The 16,658-nt window shown below is 52.7% G+C and overlaps 2 protein-coding genes across 4 annotated transcripts; one reads left to right on the top strand and one right to left on the bottom strand.

Moving 5' to 3' along the window:
* Window positions 1-1,950: 1,950 nt before the first annotated feature.
* Window positions 1,951-5,723, bottom strand: CKS1B (CDC28 protein kinase regulatory subunit 1B). Its single transcript, XM_060088079.1, has 3 exons — window positions 5,590-5,723; window positions 3,423-3,550; window positions 1,951-2,471 (listed from the first exon to the last, which is right to left on the bottom strand). The coding sequence occupies exons 1-3, from the start codon at window positions 5,646-5,648 to the stop codon at window positions 2,419-2,421; spliced, it is 240 nt and encodes a 79-aa protein (XP_059944062.1). The 5' UTR covers window positions 5,649-5,723; the 3' UTR covers window positions 1,951-2,418.
* A 279-nt stretch (window positions 5,724-6,002) lies between these two features.
* SHC1 (SHC adaptor protein 1) lies at window positions 6,003-16,311 on the top strand. 3 transcript variants are annotated; one of them, XM_060090645.1, is made up of 13 exons: window positions 6,003-6,146; window positions 9,583-9,750; window positions 10,282-10,352; window positions 10,879-10,942; window positions 11,103-11,222; window positions 11,490-11,543; window positions 11,733-11,784; window positions 11,950-12,076; window positions 12,902-13,100; window positions 13,188-13,257; window positions 13,336-13,470; window positions 13,607-13,845; window positions 14,670-16,311. In XM_060090645.1, exons 2-13 carry the CDS (start codon window positions 9,586-9,588, stop codon window positions 14,796-14,798), a joined length of 1,425 nt encoding a protein of 474 aa, XP_059946628.1. In that variant the 5' UTR covers window positions 6,003-6,146; window positions 9,583-9,585; the 3' UTR covers window positions 14,799-16,311. The 3 variants fall into 3 exon arrangements, with proteins under 3 accessions (XP_059946628.1, XP_059946627.1, XP_059946626.1); XM_060090644.1 differs by lacking the exon at window positions 6,003-6,146 and having other exon boundaries at window positions 8,954-9,750; window positions 13,339-13,470; XM_060090643.1 differs by lacking the exon at window positions 6,003-6,146 and having other exon boundaries at window positions 8,955-9,750.
* Window positions 16,312-16,658: the final 347 nt, after the last annotated feature.

The raw sequence follows: 16,658 nt of genomic DNA, 5'->3' as shown, positions 1-16,658 counted from the left end.
TACTGGGGCAAAGTGAACCGTGGAGCCTTTGGAACACACAGGGTGTGGCCCTGGCCAGAGTTCCTCCGTTGCTTCCACAGCAACTTGTCTGTTCACAGAGGGTCCCAAGGAATGAGGAGAGGAGGTGGGGAAAGAGATGCCCCTGGAGATCCCCGTACGGGCCACCAAATGTTGTGGTCTGAACGCGGGTTGGAAAATAATTTCCAGACACAAGGCAGAATGTAAAGAAGATAGAATTTATTAGAGGGAAGGGTCGCTGCCAGAACAGCGGGCCGACTTCCTAGTAGTCTGGAAGAGTCAAGCCCGAACATGTGCTATTGATCAGTTTTTATAGCCAGAAAACAAAAGAATGGTCAGGGGTTGGGGGAAATTTCGTTTACTGATTGGCTGAGGCACATACACCTTCCTTCTATCTGGTGAGAGTGGGACAGCCCAGATGCCTTTCCTTATTTGGGACAGGTCCCGTTGCCCAGGTGGGTGTTGCCCAGGTGGGCTCAGGAATTTCGTAACCATCTCGACATGGTGGGGAGGGCGATTAAGAGTCCGGTAGGGGGTGTAACGCTGCAACTTTTTCAGGCAGGGTCATTCTTTGTCCTTGAAGCATCATTGTCCTTGGAGCACCACACTCCTGTCATGCTGATGCCACTGTTTTCTGTAGTAAAGCTCTAAAATTCATTCATTTGGAAGACTGCTGAACCACACCCGGCCTCATTTTACTCTCCTAAAACCCCTCTAAGATAGGTATGATGCCCATTTTACAGATGGGCAACAGGCTTAAAAAGGTGAAGGGATGCCATACAACAACCACAAAACACTACAGTGAATGGCAGAGCCAGGCTTCTAGACCCTTCTTTCTCAAATAATAAGCCCCGTATTTTTTCCAATTGAGAGTCTCAGCTCTAAAAAAACAAAGTCAGGCTTTCCTAATGACATAAGCCATATATGCTACATCATCTTTCTTAGTAATGGTGATATTTGACAAGCCCCGCCCCTCTCCCCGAAACATCAGCTCTGGTCTGATCCTTTATAGTGGGTTCTCAAGCGTAAGTATGCACCAGAATCACCTAGAGAGCTTGTTAAAATGTCACTAGGTTCTACCCTCAGAGTTTGATTCAGTAGGTCTAGGGTGGAGCCCAAGAATGGACACTTCTAAGGAGTTTCCAGGTAATGTTGATGCTTCTGGTCCAGGGACCACACTTGAACTACTGCTCTAAGGAAAAAATGAATGGAAGACAGGGAGAAGTGGGAAGATTAATCTCCCTTACTTAGCACTTCTGTTCAAAGTAGAGGGTGAGCTATTATTTGGCAAAATGTTTTCTCAAATAGCCACAGTTTACAACTGTTTTCTCAAAGGTTAGTGCTGTAACTACCTGTGTAAGAATGCTTGAAATTCCCTCATCCAGGCCACATCCCAGACCAATTAAGTCAACTTCCCTGGGAATGACTTAGGCATCAGCCCTTTTAAAGCTACCCAGGTGATTCCAATGTTCAGCCAAAGTGAGAACTACAGAAAACACCCCCAAACCATTGTGCGGAGTGAACAGGCCATAGGTGTGCCTGAGCCTTAGGCTGGTCAGGAAGTGGAGTGCACTAGCAGCCTCTGGCTGACAGCCTCCTCCCTTTACCCTTGTGTACCCTTCAAAAATCAGGACTACGTTAATGGCAGCATCCCTGACTGTAGAAAAGAGTTCATTTGTTTTGATGAGATGAAGTTGTCCCCATATAACCTCTTTCTTAGGCCTGTAGTTAGAGTGAAATATATTTCAGTAGATGTTTGACAGCAAAGTCTGCTTGAAGTAGATTAAAAACCAGTTACCTGAATGTTGAAATAAACCTCATTATTAACAAAGATCTAAACTTCATTATCTCACTGAAGGGCATATAATTAGAACCATGATAGTGAATGTGATGCTTGCCCTGAGAGGGGGAAAAACCTTTACAATGAGAGAATTAGATTATAAAAACTTCCTCTTTAATCAAGGCTTTTTAACATGGAACAGATTTCTTGAATAAAATGGAAAGTTTCCAACACATTGAAACATAAATCACCATACATACAACACCTGGCAGAAAAAAACAAAACAGGAAGTTTACACAATCCCTGTAACAGCCATGGTCTTATTCTTAGATGCTTCCTCCACCTGCCAAGTGTGTTCTGCTGGATACAGAGCTCACATTGATTTTGGGGGTCACACTTAGCTGAGGCTGCAACCCAAAGAGCAGTCGTCCGGCTGGGCCATGGTCCTGTTGGTTCTGCTCAAGAAGTAAAGCAGTCACCAGCATGCTCAAACAGTGTACTGAACATCCTTTAAATATCAAAGTGAGAAACAGGAAGGCAACATAATAATGTCATCAGAAAGATGTTAGCAAATGAGGACAGCTGTATAAAGCTTGAGGCTGAAAAGTGGCTCCCCAGCTTCATTTCTTTGGCTTCTTGGGCAGTGGCCGCCGGAACAGCAAGATGTGAGGTTCTGAAAGAGTGAGTGAAATCTAAGAGACAAGCTCACATCATCCGATGCACAACCTATAGTGTCTCCCACTCCCACTTCCCAGGTATCACCCGCTCAGATCTTTACAACTAAATTAAGATTTAAGCATATGGCCTTAGAAGCAGACCCCGAAGCCTGGCCTGTGTGCCAAGTACAGAATTGTCAATATCAGTTCTCTTGCTATGTTTGTGCAGCCCCGGGGCGTCCTTTATTAGTTTTGTCTGGCAGTTTGGTGTCTGGTGTCTTATCAAAAAATATACTTTCCTTGGTTTATTTGGAACACATCCCAAAATTCACTTTCTGATGGAGAATGAAGCAGGGGCCATAGTCTCTACCAGCGTATATGTAGCCTTAAAAAAAAAAAATCCTCTGACCAAATTAGAGATTAAAGGAGGTTTTTTGAACTTTTTTTTTTTTTTTTAGCAGATGTTGGGGATAGGAGTTTATTAATTTTATTTTATTTATTTTTGCTATGTTGGGTCTTCGTTTCTGTGCGAGGGCTATCTCTAGTTGTGGCAAGCGGGGGCCACTCTTCATCGCGGTGCGCGGGCCTCTCACTATCACGGCCTCTCTTGTTGCGGAGCACTGGCTCCAGATGCGCAGGCTCAGTAGTTGTGGCTCACGGGCCTAGTTGCTCCGTGGCATGTGGGATTCTCCCAGACCAGGGCGCGAACTCGTGTCCCCTGCATTAGCAGGCAGATTCTCAACCACTGCGCCACCAGGGAAGCCCCTAAAGGAGGTTTTTTCAGTGACAGGTTGTGTCTGAATTTCCCAGATACTTTCTTATTTTTGGTCACTCCTGTTTTTCTAGATGGCTGGTGAGTTAAGAAACTAGTAAATCATCCCCTTTCCCCCTATTTCTTTGGGTTATGCAACCTTATCATTCCTTCATTTCCTCAGTCCTACATGGTTGCTTTCTGCCATTGCACTGACCTGGTTCATGGATCATATAATGGACCCATCCCTGACTCTGCTGAACACCAAGATTCCTCCATTCAGATTCAGACATCAAATGGGTTTTTGGGACCAGCTTGGCTATGTCCTTGGGCAACATCACATGCCTGTAACAGAAACATGGGAAGGTGGGGAATCTGTATCAGTATTGGGTACAGTCTGTCAGACGAGTGCCTGCATATAAAGCCAAGAGAGGCAAGAAAAGACAAACCAGTTCGTAATGGCAAAGAGTTAATATAATCTTATTGTGGGGCAGAGGCAGCTAGAAATAAAGGCCAAGATACGTACATTCTCACAAAAGTATATTAAAAAGTACACATTAATGAATAACACCAGTGAATGAGCACCTAAATTCCAGGCACTGTTGATATATTGACTCTGCCTTCTCGGAGCTTATAGTCTTCTAATTGATTACCCTAAAATAATATAATGGGAGCCCCACAACACACACACACACATACACACACACACACACACTATTAATAAGTAAAGGCAATTTTGAACAGAATTGTAAGGAAGGGAGAGAAGTAATTTCATGGAGAGGAAAGGCCTATCAGAGAAGAGTTAGAACAAAGGGTGAAATATATCTTATCCTTTAAGATCTATCCTAACTTAATTTTCCTAACTCTGAAGGGATGTGCCATGAGACTTCTTTGGGGGGAACTCCATGCTTTTCTAACCAAGGATAAGTCTCCTTTCATGGCAAAGAAATTACTACTCTGACATGAATTGGGGTGATTCAGACTTCACCATTTTCAATGAAAATGTACTGAATGCTCTCTCTGTGCTAAGTAAAAGGGATTTTCCCCCCAAAGAGTCAATTCTAGTCTAAATGTCTGAAATTAGCTTACATCTTAACAAGCCCCTGGCATAAAGATTGGCTTCCATACCTATTTAGACCAAAAAAACAAACAAACCCTTTTCTTAAACCAAATATCACTGCCAAGACTTACACCTTCCAGGGGATGAAATTAGTGATGTTTCCCTAGCCCTGCAAAGACATTATAAGCACTTAATTTTAGTTAGCCTAGTTCAGATGCAGAGGAAAACAGCTGAGGAAAAGAAAGTTAATTGGGTCCAAACAGGGCCGGGGGGCCTTTCCTAAGGATTTGGCATAAAAATAATACAAATAGTGTGTTTGTCAGCAGACACTGAGTTCTCCAGAAGGCCCAGAGCCCTGCACTAGGCTGAAGAAACACAAGGAAAGCAAGCTTCCAGTTGTTTTAAGTATTACGCTTCACATAGATTGGTCGAATGCCAATATTTGTAATTCTTTGTCTTCCCTAATTTTCTAATCTAGAATTATGGATTTAGGGTTTATCAAATGCAGACTATAGGGAGTCCTTTCTTCACCATGCTTGGCAAGTCGTACGTGCTCCCACCACAATCTGTACATAGTTCTATCATACCAATTATCACCTTCTTTCTGATGTCTATCATTACTTCCACAGATTTTTAGGTTTGTTGAAAGCAGAGCCCATGGCTTATCCTTGCACTTTAGTAGAACACCTGAAACCTATAAACACTCTGTAACTGTTTCCTAAGTAGATGCCCTTCAAATATTTGACGAGAATCTATTAGGTCTATATCAAGTCTTTTCTCAATGCTCCTGGCCAGTTTTATTCCACTCCAGTTCTTCGAAGCCCCCTTCCTAAAACAAGCCAGACAACCACGCCCCCTTTACATGAATTAATAAGCAACACTCAGGCTCTCTCAGAACTCCCCTCACTTTGAAGACTCGAGGAAAAGTCGGGCTCCGCCTTTGCCACCTTCTCCCAGGAGGCTCTACGGTGTTGCCATGATACAAGTAGTCTCAAGAAGGCAAGTTCAATTTGCTCAATGAAGGTGAGAGAATGATCCAGAAACCCGCAAAGCTGAGGGTGGTCGGCACGCTAACACTCTAACCACGTCCACCCACGCCTCCTCCCAACAGGAGAGCTTACTCCAAATTCTCTACCACTTTAGGGTTTCTTTTACGATCGCCCCCTACCCTTCGCGCATGCGCCTTACGCTCTCATTGCTCGCACCCATTCCCTTCATCGCCCGCGCATGCGCCATTCTGTAGCTTCAGTCCCCGTTACTAACTCCTCGTGCCCTCACTTTTCAAAGCTCACGACCTTGTTATTGCCCCCGCGCCGGCACTAACCGGTACTCGAACTCCTCGTCGTCGTATTTGTCCGAATAGTAAATCTGCTTGTGCGACATGATCGCCCTGCCTGAGGACCGTCAGTCCCACACCGCCAACCTTCAAACAACTCCCAGCAGCACACGCTCCCACCCTCTTTGGCCTCGCTTTCAAACACACCGCCCGCGCTTTCTATTGGTCCTTCTGGCGGAAGGCGGGACAACCCCACCTTCAAGCCTCCGATTGGCTTAGATTTGCTTCTCCTTGAATCCTTATTGGAGTGCACTGCTTACGTTGCTCAAGAACAAACGTAGGTCAAAAGTAGGCCTCTTATTGGCTATCACGGCTCCTGTGCGCGTTCTCGTGCTGCCATTGGCTGACATGGGAAAGTGGGATGGGTGAAGGAGGGACGATGAGGTAGAGGGTCAGGGGTTACTGAGGCCGGAAGTGAGTGCAATAAAGTTTCTCCAGGGAGGCCGGGCCCGGGGAGAAAGTTGGAGCGGCGACCTAAGAAGGCAGTGGCGTGATCCGGAACCAAATCGGCCCGCGGTGCGGTGCGGAGACTCCATGAAGCCCTGGTGAGTTGGGACTTTTTTTCTCCTTAGGTGACCCACTCCTCCTCCCCGGAACCCCTCTCCCGGGACCCTACTTCCGGTCTTCACTTATAAGCCCCGCCCCTGCGACCCCCTCCCCGGAAGTCCCACCTCCCAACTTCAGGGGGCTCCCCGAACCCCGACTTGTTTTCTATTTATTGTCCCCGACCCCACTCCGTCGCCCGACTTTCCTGGAGGTCCCACCCCCAGACATGCTTCCAGGCCCTACTACTAGAAACCCTACGTTAGTCCTTCCAATTCCCCGAAACTCCGCCTCCTAGCGACGATTCTCCGCCAAATCCTGTCTATCAAAAAGCCTATCTCCCAAAAGGGCAGAGCCCTGCCCCTCAAAGAACTATTCGAATTCAAGAAGCCACGCCTCTCTAGGGGTTCCTCCCCTCTAAAAGCCCCGCCCCTTCCTTAATCCACGTCTGATTGTCCAGAAGCCTTGCCTCCTGGGAGTCTCTGATGCTCGCGTCCTGAGAGGGCCACGCCCCCTCAGGAGCGTTATCTCTGTAGGACCCGGGTCATCGCCTCAGAAGCTTTGTCTTCAATCCCAGAAACTTCACCTGCTTGACATTTCCTTGTTCTTTTTCTCTTTGGGGCCTTTGGCTCAGTTTTCCTGAGTTCTCGTGCTCCACTGGGTAGGAAGTCAGAAGTTCACATCTCTGGCTCTGAGGAGTAAGAGATTAGAGGCAGCCCTTTTCCTCTCCCTTACCCCCTTCCAAGGGTGGACCTACTTGAAGGGGGCTGGACTTGGGGTTTGGCACGAGAGTGGGAGGGAGACTCGCTCATAGATTCCCAGCCCCACTCCCAGGACCGACTCCACCCCAGAAACAGCTGTTTGTCTCATACCTGTACGTCGGGAGCTGGGTAGGGCCATGGATTTGTTGGTGTGTGACATGTGGGTGTGACAGGAGAGAAAGTTTTCCACCACCAGAAAACGGTGGCTTGGAGTGGGTGTAGGTAACAGTGTCCTTTTTGCTGTTTGATTTTTTTTTTTTAAGGGACTCCTCAGGCCCCACCACTTCTCTGGCTCTTCCCCTCCCCCTAACCGGAGTTTTAGTCTGGGCATTCCTCCTGGTCCCGCTTGGCCAGCCTTCCCTTCTGGAAACATTCCTGAGCTTTCGCCATTTCCTGATACTTTCCGCCTCTCTTGCCTCCTCCTCCCTGCTGGGCTGAGAAGCCACACGCAGCTTCTTCCAGTCACCCGGATTCCCAGTAGCAATCTCCTTTCTTCCCACATAAATTAAAAAAGCCCTACTTCCTCTTTCTTTTCTAACAATGCTCACACCTGTTGGTCATTCCCTGCTTCTGGATCCTGCAGGCACCCACAGAATGCCCACCTCTAAAGATGAGGACATCCTGGTGTGTGTTTGTGTGTGATGGGGGTGTGAGAATACTTTCCTCATTCTCTCTATGCCTGGGCGCTGAGTCTTTAGGAAACAGTGATAGAATTTATTCTCGGGAGTGGTGCATGGAGTGGCAAAGCTCTTCTTGGAGGACTAAGTGGGAGGTGATAAGCACAGTATCTAACATGTTTTAAGTGCTAGTGTTGTTCATCGCTATAATCATATGATAATTTGCATCTTTTTATATTCTGAAGTAAGTTTAAGGATAGGTAATTCTGGGGTGAGCTTGGGGGGTTATGTGTATCTTTTACTACTTTTTTGGGTCACTTTCCGACTTCCTTTATGGCCCCCTTGAGCAGAGCTGTGGAAGGAAGCTGTGGGCGGAAGGAATGGGTTTGGGACTGTTCTCTGTGTCCATCCTCAGTCCTTCTCCTGGCACCCCTTTCTCCTTAGCAGATTTGTCTTCTGCCCCCTCTGTCCCTTCATGGCCTGTAGCCCCCACTTCTCTTGGAGAACTGTTGCACTCTCCCATTTCCTCCAGCCAGACTCTGCCTCTGGCGTGAGGGGCATCATGCTCTGTGGTGGACACCTGCACCCTTCCCAGTCACTACTGCAAGAGGAGGGGTATGAGCTTACCTGCAGGTCCAGGGAGCTGACCTTAGTATCAATGCCCTGGCCGCCCCCACCCCTTCTACGCTTGACAGCTTGCTTCGCTGTGGAAAGGGGGACAGAAGAGTGCTTGGCATGGGCCGCTGCTCCTTGGCATGGTAGGCGCCATGCATGGAGAACAAGCCTCCACCAGCCTGTCCTCTGCTCCAGCTCCTGCCTGGTGGCTCCCTGATGCACCACTCAGGTTGGACTTTATTCCCCTTACTTCACCAGCTTTGCCCTTCCTCTTGGCCCCTCCCTGCATCCACTGGGACCACGTCCTTCCTTTTCCCATTTCTTTAGCTCCCTCCACAGCTGTGGTAGCAGAGGATGCTAATGGCCCAGGCTCCCTGGGGCTGCCACCCCATGTGTGATAGTGGTGGGGGGTCGCCGGGGGTGGTCGGGTCTGGAGGAGGAGGGAGTTTGAGTGTTCAACTAGGACAGGAAGGGAATTGCTGAGCTCAGGGATCCCCTCCTTTTCTCACCCCCAGCTGCCTCTGTTTCCTCCCTCATTCCCCCCGTTGCCCTCCCTCAGCTTCCTGCTCCCTTTGGCCTGACCATGTCTGGTTTGGATTGATGCAGACCTCCTCTTGCCACCCTCCTTTCCTTCTCACTCCTCCATCCTTCCCTCCCACTCCCACTTTATTCCTCTCCAGATTACTTGTTGTTTGTACCGGGGCGGGGTGGGGGGGGGGCGGGGGCGGGGCATGGATCGCTCTGCCCTGTAAGAGTTCTGGGTTGGGCCAGTGCTGGAGGCTTAGCCCCTCAGAGCCTGTGAGTCAGCACTGTCCTCGGGATTGGTCTCTCCCCTTAGCTCCCCGCCCCTGGGGAGGAGCCAGTCAGCTCTAGGTCCAGCCCGTTCTCCTCACAGCCAGAGAAGAGGCTCCACGCTGGGCGGGGATGGGGCCTGAAACTCTCTGGGTCTGAGCCCGGGGAGCCAGAGCCACTTGTCCCTCTCCCTCCCCAGGACCCTTGAGATCCCTGGGCCAGAGAGGTCCGATCAGGCTAAGGGCCTGGGATGCCCCCTGCCTGGCCCCCTTGCCCTGACTGGCAGGGGGGCCAGGCTGGGCAGCAGCCTTCCTCTCACTCCAGCCATGGATCTCCTGCCCCCCAAGCCCAAGTACAACCCACTTCGGAATGAGTCTCTGTCATCGCTGGAGGAGGGAGCTTCAGGGTCCACCCCACCGGAGGAGCTGCCTTCCCCATCAGCCTCGTCTCTGGGGCCCATGCTGCCACCTCTGCCTGGGGACGATAGTCCCACTACCCTGTGCTCCTTCTTCCCCCGGATGAGCAACCTGAAGCTGGCCAACCCGGCTGGGGGGCGCCTGGGGCCGAAGGGGGAGCCAGGAAGGGCAGCCGAGGATGGGGAGGGGATCGTAGGGGCAGCCATGCCGGACTCAGGCCCCCTGCCCCTCCTCCAGGACATGAACAAGCTGAGTGGAGGCGGCGGGCGCAGGACTCGGGTGGAAGGGGGCCAGCTGGGGGGCGAGGAGTGGACCCGCCACGGGAGCTTTGTCAATAAGCCCACGCGGGGCTGGCTGCATCCCAACGACAAAGTCATGGGACCCGGGGTTTCCTACTTGGTTCGGGTGAGTGAACATCCTCCCTCCCACTCCCTCCAGTTCCTCTGCTCACTAGTCTCTTTTTTTTCCTGCTCTTCCCCAGCAACTCCCTTGGTTTCTGTGTCCTGTTTCTTAACCTTTCTTGCCCCTTCTCTGATTCTTTCGCCTCTTACCTTCCAGCTCTGTCTGGGGCCCCTTCCTTCTTGTGACTCCCCCACCCCCATCCTGCCATGCTTAGCACAAAGCCCAGCACAAGCCCTTAGTAAGTGTTGGAATGAGTGACTCTTGACTGTCCCCTCCAGTCTCCTCCCCCTTTCTGGAGATGTCACTCCATCCCACCCAGTGCCTGTCACTCCCCTCCGAATTCTCTTCCCACATGCATGAGGTCCCCCAGGCTTGCCTTCTCTCCTCACCCTGTTGTTCTGCATGTCATGGGATGTATCCACCGGCAGTGGGCAGAACTTCTGCATCCTTACGGAACAAGCAGGGAAGAGTCCTGGGGCTCTTTGTGAAGAGGTGGGGGGAGGCGGCTGACTGTTCTCCCGTCCCTCCCCTCAGTACATGGGCTGTGTGGAGGTCCTGCAGTCAATGCGCGCCCTGGACTTCAACACCCGGACTCAGGTCACCAGGTTGGTGGGGTGGGGGGCGGAGTGTGGGGGTCCTGGGATTTGTGAGGGGAGGGGGGAGGGGGTCACTTGGCAGTGGCGCTAGTGATGGCTCATTTTTGGGGGGTGAAGGGGATTGAGAGAAAGTTACGGAAGGGAGTCGAAGTCTCAATGAAGAGAGGCAACTCTGACCTGGCTCCTTCTTGCTTATGCAGCCTGGGGGGTTGTGGGGGAGGTGGCAGAGGCAGCTGGCAGCTGGAGCTTGAGTGGAAAATGGGGGTAGATGGAAGGTTGCCGCTGCCTTTGGGAAGGGGATGGGACATTTGGTAGCTGGAAGGGGGTGGGCCCAGACCCACTGAGGCTCTAACCCAATCAGCCAGGAAGCGGCCTCTCAGTGTCATCAAATATTAAAGGCCCTTAATTCAATCCACCACGACAAAGAGCCTGGAGTGCCCCTGGAGTCTGACCTGGCCTTCCCCTCCCCCAGCCCTGTGGCAGCTCCAGCCTGGTGGGAGGCAGGCCGTGGGTCTGAGTACCCCTCTTTCCCCAGGGAGGCCATCAGTCTGGTGTGTGACGCTGTGCCGGGTGCTAAGGGGGCAACAAGGAGGAGAAAGGTAGCTGGGGTCGAGGGGGCTAGGGGTGCTGCTGGGAGAGGTGGAGGAGCAGGGGGAAGGCTGGTGGGGGGCGTGCGGGGAGAAGGCCAGAAGGCAGGAGTGTGCGGGTTTCCTGGTGTGGGGAGCCCCCAGCTTCTGAGATCCTCGGGCCCTTCCCTAGCCCTGTAGCCGTCCACTCAGCTCCATCCTGGGGAGGAGTAACCTGAAATTTGCTGGAATGCCAATCACGCTCACCGTCTCCACCAGCAGCCTCAACCTCATGGCCGCAGACTGCAAACAGGTTGGTGGAGTGGGGTGGGGGGACCAGAAACATTGATGGGAGGGCTAAGTGAGGACCCGGTTATGAGGCCAAGAAACTCAGACGGAAGGCTTGGGAGCAGCAGGATAGTAGGGAAGGAGGAGATGAGGAAGACATAGGTTGAGAAGCCAAAAGGATGAGACTGGGACCCCAGGGTCCTGGGCCAATGGTGGGGGGCGCCCAGTGGGCCCTGAGGCTGCCTGACACACATCATTCCCATCCTTCTCCATCCCCTGCCCTAACCCTCAGATCATCGCCAACCACCACATGCAATCCATCTCGTTTGCGTCTGGCGGGGACCCGGTGAGTTGGGGAACGGAGCACGGGTGGTGGGAGAAGAGTACGGGGCTAGGGGTTGGGAAGACACTGGCTAGAGAATAGAGCCTGCTAGGATTGAGGTGATATCTGAAAAGGACTGGGTTTGAGGGGTCAGGAGTGAGTTGGGGCTATTAAATTTAGCTAACTGGCCTCTTCTGACTCTGTCCACCCCAGGACACAGCCGAGTATGTTGCCTATGTTGCCAAAGACCCGGTGAATCAGAGAGGTGAGGCGTGGTGGGGAGCACTGGGTGGGGCCAGCTGTCCGAGAGGTAGGTGAGCAGGACCCGGTGGCTCCTGGCTGTGGAGGACAGATGACAAGGGCCCCTGTCTGCGCCTCTTCCTGGCCACGCTGCCCCCGAGCTCCCTGACAGCCTCTGCTGTGCCCCCAGCCTGCCACATCCTGGAGTGTCCCGAAGGACTTGCTCAGGACGTCATCAGCACCATTGGCCAGGCCTTCGAGTTGCGTTTCAAACAATACCTCAGGAACCCGCCCAAGCTGGTCACCCCCCATGACAGGTGAGTGGGCCAGGGATGGGGGAGCAGCCAGCTTTTGGGCCCCAAACCGGAATTGGAAAAGTAGGTCTGCTCTTCCCACACTTGAGCTCAGAGAGGTGCAGGGAAGGAAATAACCTGTGCGCCCCTGCTTCCCACTTCCTGCTATTCTTAAGTTTCCTGTGGCCATCAGGAAGGTCTTTCATGGCCCTGCCTGCTGCAGGGCCAGCTCTTCCTGTCGTGTGCCCATGGTGGAGCTGTAGTCCAGGACGTCCATGCTGCAGCTCTTCCCTGGCTAGATGGGCTTTTCTTTTCCCAGCTATCTCATTGCTGGTCTGTCCTTTTGTGCATTTCTTCATATTTAGTTTAGTTCTTCATTTCATTTTCTTGCCTCTAGAAGCCGTCAAGAATTTGGGCGAGGGAGGATGGCTCTTTCCTGAGATCCTTACCTTTCCCACCTCAGACCAGTAGTATTGAGTATTTAGAGGAGGTTAAACTATTCTGGAGCACCCCCCTCCCCGGTACTTAGTGCTCCCCCTCCCTCTTGGGAGACAGCATAATGGTCAAGGGCATGACTTTAAAGGCAAATCTGAATTCACATCTCAGCTCCACCACCTTTTAGTTGTGAGACCTAAATCCTTTTTACCCCTGACCCTCATTTTCCTCATCTATAAAATCGAAGAAGGAAATAATACCTACCTTATAGGGTTGCCAGGAGGATGAAATGATTATATATATGAAACACCCAGCCTCAGGCCTACCCCTCAGGGAATGCCCAATACGTGACTGCTGTTCTGTCTGTTCTCCATCCTCTTACTCATGCTCTTCTCTTCCTCCTGTCCCTCCCAGGATGGCTGGCTTTGATGGCTCAGCGTGGGATGAGGAGGAAGAAGAGCCACCTGACCATCAGTACTATAATGACTTCCCTGGGAAGGAACCGCCTCTTGGGGGGGTGGTGGACATGAGGCTTCGGGAAGGAGCCCCCCCGGGGGCTGCTCGACCCACTCCACCCAGTGCCCAGACCCCTAGCCACCTGGGAGCCACGCTGGTAAGTTGCTTGCATGGAGGTGGGCTGGGCCCAGGATGGCAGCGTCTGGTTAGGGCCTCTGGTCTCACCCTATTTTTGTCCCTTCAGCCAGTGGGGCAGCCTGTTGGAGGAGACCCAGAAGCCCGCAAACAGATGCTGCCCCCGCCACCCTGCCCAGGTATGAAGGGAGCTGAGAGGGGCAGAGTGGGGCGTGAGAAGCAGGACAGGGATCACTGTAAAGCCTCCCTTTCCTCAGCAGGCAGAGAGCTCTTTGATGATCCCTCCTATGTCAACGTCCAGAACCTAGACAAGGCACGGCAAGCAGGCGGTGGGGCCGGGCCCCCCAATCCTGCCATCAATGGCAGCGTGCCCCGAGACCTCTTTGACATGAGTGAGTATCCTTTCTGCATCTTCGTCTTCCCACTTGGCTCCTCCTCTTTTCTTCCTGGCCTCCCCTCCCTGAAGGTCTGGCTCTTGAGCATGTGTTGTGCCAGCTGCCTCTTCCAGCCCTCTCTCTGTACCCCCAGAGCCCTTTGAAGATGCCCTGCGGGTGCCTCCACCTCCCCAGTTGGTGGCCATGGCTGAGCAGCTTCGAGGGGAGCCCTGGTTTCACGGGAAGCTGAGCCGGCGGGAGGCCGAGGCACTGCTACAGCTCAACGGGGACTTCCTGGTGCGGGAAAGCACGACCACGCCTGGCCAGTACGTGCTCACTGGCCTGCAGAGTGGGCAGCCCAAGCACCTGCTACTGGTGGACCCTGAGGGTGTGGTGAGTATTGCAGGGGTATGGGTGGGTGAGGCAGAAAGGAAGGTGCAGTACCCTCCTGTGCAGCCCTGTTCCTGCCTCACTGCTTCCTAGACTTCGCCTGCTGGGCACCTCTATCTGAGCGTCGCCTGCTCTCAAGGTGCCTGGCATTCCCCCTCTAGTGGCTTAGGGTTCCTTCCCTTCTCACATCCCTGAACTTGAGCTGTTTTCCCTTCAGTCCCGGCCAATCCCCAAACCTTATGCCCACGAGTGCTGGAAGTTGCTCATGTCACCTGAGTCCCTCTTTTGACAAATGAGAAAACCATCCTTAAGAGGTTGTGATGCTCAATGTCAGATGGTTAGAGGCTAGGCACCCCAAATCTCCTCTCTCGAGAGGAGCCAGGGGCCTCCCCAGCTTCTCCAGACTCAGGGCTCAGACCAGTGCTGTGTCTCCTGTCTGCACTGTCCCTCTACCCCTCATAACTTAGGTCTCTTTTCTACAGCAACCTCAGCCTCCTTTGCATGTCTTTTTTTGTACTGTATACCCTCTTCTGAGACATACCACCTTCTTCCAGGTCAGGGGAGGAGTAGCTCTCCCTCAGCTTCATGATTTCTGGGCTGATGTCCCCTCTGCCTTTTCCCAGTTCACTGACCTGCCCATTCCCACGGCTATCTCCAGCTTCTCTTTCTAGAGAAGCCTCAATGATCAGGACTGATGGCCCTCCCGCTTCTGCCATCTTTTTCTCCGGCCTCAACCCTCTTGAATATTCCAGCTTCCTCAGCTTTGGGGACTGAGGTCTTATTTGACTCTTCACCTGAATTGACCTTCTCCTTTCCCACTTCCCCAGGTTCGGACAAAGGATCACCGCTTTGAGAGTGTCAGTCACCTCATCAGCTACCACATGGACAATCACTTGCCCATCATCTCTGCGGGCAGCGAACTGTGTCTCCAGCAACCTGTGGAGCGGAAACTGTGATCTGTCCCCGTGCTCTCTCCTAGAAGATGCCCTGCGACCCCTTCCACCCTATTGCCCAACTCTCAGGACCTCACTTGGGAGTGTTCTGGGGGCTTGGCCTTGTGTAGGGATGGGGGTAGTGTGGACATTGGGTTCAGCATCCAGCTGAGTGAGAGGGTTTGAGTCAGGAGCCAGGGGTAGAGTCCTGCTTCTCCCCAAACCTCACCAAAGTATTAATGTACAGAGTGGCCCCCTTCCCTGGGCCTTTCCTGTGCCAACTTGATACCCCCTTCCCCAAGGTGGGTGTTGGAGGCCTGGGCAGTATGCCTCCTTGTAATGGAAAATGTCCTGTGCTGATAGGCCCAGTGGAGCAATCACCCTTCCAGGGAAGGGGGAATGAATCACACCTTTATTCTACCCCTGGGCTCAGGGTACCCCAGACCCCTCTCAACAACCCTCCCTTCCAGCGTTTAAACTTTGTGCCTTTGACCATCTGCTAGGTCTGAAGATATTTTATGCAAAGAGTTCTTGGGCCCCTGAAGTCAAGCATGGGGGTGCTGACACCTTGGCTTCTGGGACCCCATCCTCTCCTTGCTCAGTACCCCCTCCCGTTTAGGTTGGGCTAACAGAGGCAGGAGTGGCAGCTGTCCCCTCTCCCCCGGGATATGCAGCCCTTAGAGATTGCCTCAGAGCCCCCTCCCAGCCAGTGGGGAGATGGACTCGCCTCTTGCTCAGTGCCTCTTGAGTGGGGCCCCTCACCCCAGGGGGTCTATATATACATATGGCAAGTCCACCCCCCACCCCCCCATGTTGCATGCATGTTATACTCTAGAGCCAAAGTACAGCCCTTCTGTAGCCTCTGCCCTGCCTCCCCCTGCTGGGGTGGTGGGGGGATGACTGAAGTGTCATCCTAGGTGGATTTTGTGGAAGTGGGAACAGGGGCACTGAGACTCTAAAGCAGTAGACAATCCCCAGATACCATCGGTAGATTTGGAACTGCGTTTATTTTTTATTTTATATACATATATTTTAGGGCTGTAGATTTACTAATTTGTTTTCCATAGCTTATTCCTGAGCACAAAATGATAATCGATTTATACATCACCTTTTTGATTTTTCAAAGCCCTTTTACAACTATTGGCATTTTCCTCACCCTGGCCTTTGCCGGTAGCGTTATCTTTTCTGAGAGACCAGAGGCTGAGTGTGAGCTAGGACTAGAGAAACTTGGACCTCCCACCGCGAGGCTGGGAGGCAGAAGTTGGGCTGAATGAGTGTTAGTTTCACACGGGGCGGGCAGGGGCGGGGGCTGGGGGACACTTAAAACCTGCAGTTATTGAATCCCTTCTCCAGGCCGGGTCCTGCCGCAACGACAGAGGAGCCGGCCCTGCTCTGTCATTAGGACTTGTGGATAAGGGAGCGTGGACTATCTAAATCCTCACCTCCCTTTTTTTTCTTTTCTTTTTGTTTGGGTGTTTTCACGGGTCTCACTTATACCAAAGGGAAAGGATCTTCATTAAAGTCCATATTTCTTCTACCTCGGCCTCCTGGTCCCTGTCGCTGCCTATTGTTGGCTGTGGGCCCCCCGCGGTGGGAGGCCGAGGCCTCCTCGGGGAGCGGTGCGGCCCGGCCCACCTGGCCTCGCTCGGGTCGCGCCTCCTCGCAGAGGAGGGGCGCCGGGAGGACGCGGCGGGGTGGGGAGGGCGGGGCCGTCATCCAAGTAGGTGTTAGTGTCTGCGGCTGGGGCCGCAGCGGCGGGGTGGGATCGCGGCCGGCCGAACCCCAGGCGGCTCGGGCTTCCCGGACGCGCGCTCACGCCGTCGCGCACCTCTGCGGCAGCCCCTCGGCGGGGGATGGTACGGCCCAGCCGCAGAGCCCACGGCC

Source organism: Mesoplodon densirostris, chromosome 2 (assembly GCF_025265405.1).
Source record: "Mesoplodon densirostris isolate mMesDen1 chromosome 2, mMesDen1 primary haplotype, whole genome shotgun sequence".
In the NCBI taxonomy this organism is placed as follows: domain Eukaryota; kingdom Metazoa; phylum Chordata; class Mammalia; order Artiodactyla; family Ziphiidae; genus Mesoplodon; species Mesoplodon densirostris.
The sequence above is the reverse complement of the archived record's forward strand: the minus strand, read 5'-3'. Positions and strand labels throughout refer to the sequence as shown.

Coding starts and splice junctions, on each gene's coding strand:
- CKS1B (XM_060088079.1), bottom strand. CDS start 5,648: ATGTCGCACAAGCAGATTTACTATTCGGACAAATACGACGACGAGGAG. Junction 3,551..5,589: donor GACGAGGAGTTCGAGTACCG/GTTAGTGCCGGC, acceptor TTTCTGTTACAG/GCATGTGATGTTGCCCAAGG. Junction 2,472..3,422: donor TTATATGATCCATGAACCAG/GTCAGTGCAATG, acceptor TCACTCTTTCAG/AACCTCACATCTTGCTGTTC.
- SHC1 (XM_060090643.1), top strand. CDS start 9,256: ATGGATCTCCTGCCCCCCAAGCCCAAGTACAACCCACTTCGGAATGAG. Junction 9,751..10,281: donor GGGTTTCCTACTTGGTTCGG/GTGAGTGAACAT, acceptor CCCTCCCCTCAG/TACATGGGCTGTGTGGAGGT. Junction 13,258..13,335: donor GCCCCCGCCACCCTGCCCAG/GTATGAAGGGAG, acceptor CCCTTTCCTCAG/CAGGCAGAGAGCTCTTTGAT.